At 51.4% G+C, this 2,905-nt stretch overlaps 1 protein-coding gene across 1 annotated transcript; it reads left to right on the top strand.

Annotated features, from left to right (window-relative positions):
* Window positions 1-1,292: 1,292 nt before the first annotated feature.
* On the top strand, window positions 1,293-2,675 carry LOC131901918 (inverted formin-2-like). Its single transcript, XM_059252967.1, is given in 3 exon segments — window positions 1,293-1,707; window positions 1,710-1,813; window positions 1,854-2,675. Coding segments are annotated over 3 exon segments (1,341 nt in total).
* Window positions 2,676-2,905: the final 230 nt, after the last annotated feature.

The following is a 2,905-nucleotide window of genomic DNA, read 5'->3' on the forward strand; positions in this document are numbered from 1 at the left end:
AACTTTGAGGTAGGAATATCCATAAATGTCTCTGCTTTTATATTGTGATCATGATCAGAAGTGGATTTGTTAACTTAGCAAGCTTAAGAATATGCAGAGTGCTACAGGAATGTGTCCAGACTTCCTAATCAAAATCCACATGCTTCCTTTGTTAAGGAAAAGCATTGTTTTGCAAATAACTCCCATGCTCTCCTTGCCTCCTGAAGTTAAGAAATCTTCCTCATTTTATCTGTCTTGTCTGGAGTGATCGCTATTCTTAATAGTCAAGCTGACTACCTCTGAAAGACCCCGCTTATAGCAGGCTTTTACTTAGCATAAGAAATGCCATTCTGCGAGGCAAGTACCAGAAAAAACAGGGCGTCTTTGGCCTAACTGCAAAATGTACGTTTAGATAAACCACTTGGCATAAACCGTAATCAGCCAGCTGCAAAAGCCTGGGACCAAGGAAACACCCACCCTGACCACACGCCCTGGGAGAAAAACCGTGGAGTCAAAATAAGATATCTATGGTTGGCCACTTGGCCTTGGGGAATAAACAGTTGGGCTGGGAAAGCACCCCCAAGGCCAAGTCAGCCACACACATCAAATTTCCGAGAATTAAAAATATGTCCCCAAGTTCACCCTGGCCTTCTTTGAATCAACCAATGGGAACCCTGTAACTATGCTTCTCGCTTCTGTAACCAAGCCTCTGCCCCTGGGATCCTATAAAAAGTCCCCTTTACCCAAGGAGGGCGCGCAAGTCCTCCGAGAGACTTTGTATCTGAATAAACCCTCTTGCTGTTTGCATCTGATCCGTGGTTTTGGTGTGTTCCTTGGACTTGGGGTCTCTCCTGAGGGAAGATCTCCTCCGGGGGTCTTTCATTGGAGGTTCCACCGAGATTAGAGACCCCTCCCTGGGACCACCGACCCACCATCAGGAGGTAAGCCGGCCGGCCTTGGTATATGTCATCCCTGTCTTGTCTGACTGTTGCTTGTTTGTCTGCGCGCATCTGGTAATCTGTCTGTGGCAGTGGGGCTGAAGGAGCTGACGAGCTCGGACTTTGCCCACCAGCACCCTGGAAGACGTTCCACGGGTGTCTGAAGTCCCCTCAGGGGCACGGTTTTTCGGGGCCACTCACGTATCTGAGGGATACGTGGTGTTGGTAGGAGACGAGGGGTCCGGACCCTCGCACTCTCCTTCTGAGTTTTTGCTTTCGGTTTGGAACCAAAGCCGTGCAGTGCATGTTAGTCTTATTTGTGTTTGTCTGTCGTTTTTCGTTTTCTGTTTAACCGTTCTCTTCCTAGAAACAGCCATGGGACAGACTGTCACCACCCCCTTGAGCCTCACGCTTGACCACTGGTTGGACGTGAAGGCACGAGCCAACAACGAAGGAGTTGTAGTTAAAAAGAATAAATGGATCACCCTTTGCGATGCCGAGTGGGTCATGATGAATGTAGGATGGCCTCGCGAGGGAACCTTTAACCTCAGTCTTATTTCACAGGTGGAGGGGAAAGTTTTCGCTCTGAGTCCCCATGGCCACCCGGACCAGGTTCCTTACATCACCATATGGAAACTCCTGGCGACCGAACCCCCTCCCCCCCGGGTTAGGCCATTCCTCTCCCCTCCAGCACCCCAGGCCTGTCCCCCGACGGCACCATTGCCCCCTCTCGCCCCTCCTGCCTCCTCCCTTTACCCTGTTCTCCCACGAAAGGATCCCCCTAAGACCCCTGTTCTTCCCCCGACCCCAATATACCTCTTATTGACCTCCTGACAGAGGACCCACCGCCATTCCCGGGGAATCGGGGACTAGGGGAACAGGCGGCCCCCACAGCGGCACCAGAACTGCCGGCGGCCCCCCGAACATCCTCTACAGGGACAGCGGGAGGATGAGGCTCCGGCTCCCTCCCCAATTGCGGATGAGGCTCTGGATCCCTCCCCAATTGCCAGTCGCCTCCGAGGAAGGCGCAACGAACCAGCCAAAGAATCCAGAGCCTTCCCCCTCCGAGAGGGCCCCAATCACCAGCTCCAATACTGGCCATTTTCGGCCTCTGATCTTTACAACTGGAAGCAGCATAATCCTCCTTTCTCTAAGGACCCTGTTGCCTTGACTAACCTGATTGAGTCCATTTTAGTGACCCACCAGCCTATGTGGGAGGATTGTCAGCAGTTATTGCAGACCCTCCTGACGGTGGAGGAGAAGCAGCGAGTCTTCTTGGAAGCTCAGAAGCAGGTTCCTGGAGACGATGGAAGACCCACCCAATTGCCTAATATCATTGATGCAGCCTTTCCCCTCACCTGCCCGAACTGGGACTTCACGACCCCAGAAGGTAGGGAGCACCTACGTCTCTATCACCAGTTGCTCTTAGCGGGTCTCCGGGGGGCTACTAGACGCCCTACCAATTTGGCTCAGGTTAGAAATGTGATTCAGGGAAAGGATGAGACACCGGCAGCATTCTTAGAAAGACTCAGAGAAGCCTATAGGATGTATACCCCGTATGATCCAGAAGATCCAGGACAGGCGCCAGGCGTCATCTTGTCTTTCATCTATCAGTCAAGTCCAGATATAAGGGCCAAATTACAGAGACTAGAGGGATTGCATTTGTTCAGTTTGTCAGATTTATTGAAAGAAGCAGAGAAAGTGTTTAATAAAAGAGAAACTCCTGAAGAGCGGGAGGAGAGGATGTGGCAGAAATAGGAAGAAAGGGATAGGAAACGTCATAGAGAAATAAGTAAAGTCCTGGCCGCTGTAATATCTCAGGGACAGGGCAGAGAGGGAGTTAGGATGGGAGATCAAAGAAGGATACCGCTTGACAAAGACCAGTGTGCTTACTGCAAAGAGAAGGGACATTGGGCTCGTGAATGCCCAAGGAAACCTCAAGGGTCTCGGAGAATTAAGCCAAGGGCCACGGACCTCCTCAATCTGGA

This window comes from Peromyscus eremicus, unplaced genomic scaffold, assembly GCF_949786415.1.
Source record: "Peromyscus eremicus unplaced genomic scaffold, PerEre_H2_v1 PerEre#2#unplaced_637, whole genome shotgun sequence".
In the NCBI taxonomy this organism is placed as follows: Eukaryota; Metazoa; Chordata; class Mammalia; order Rodentia; family Cricetidae; genus Peromyscus; species Peromyscus eremicus.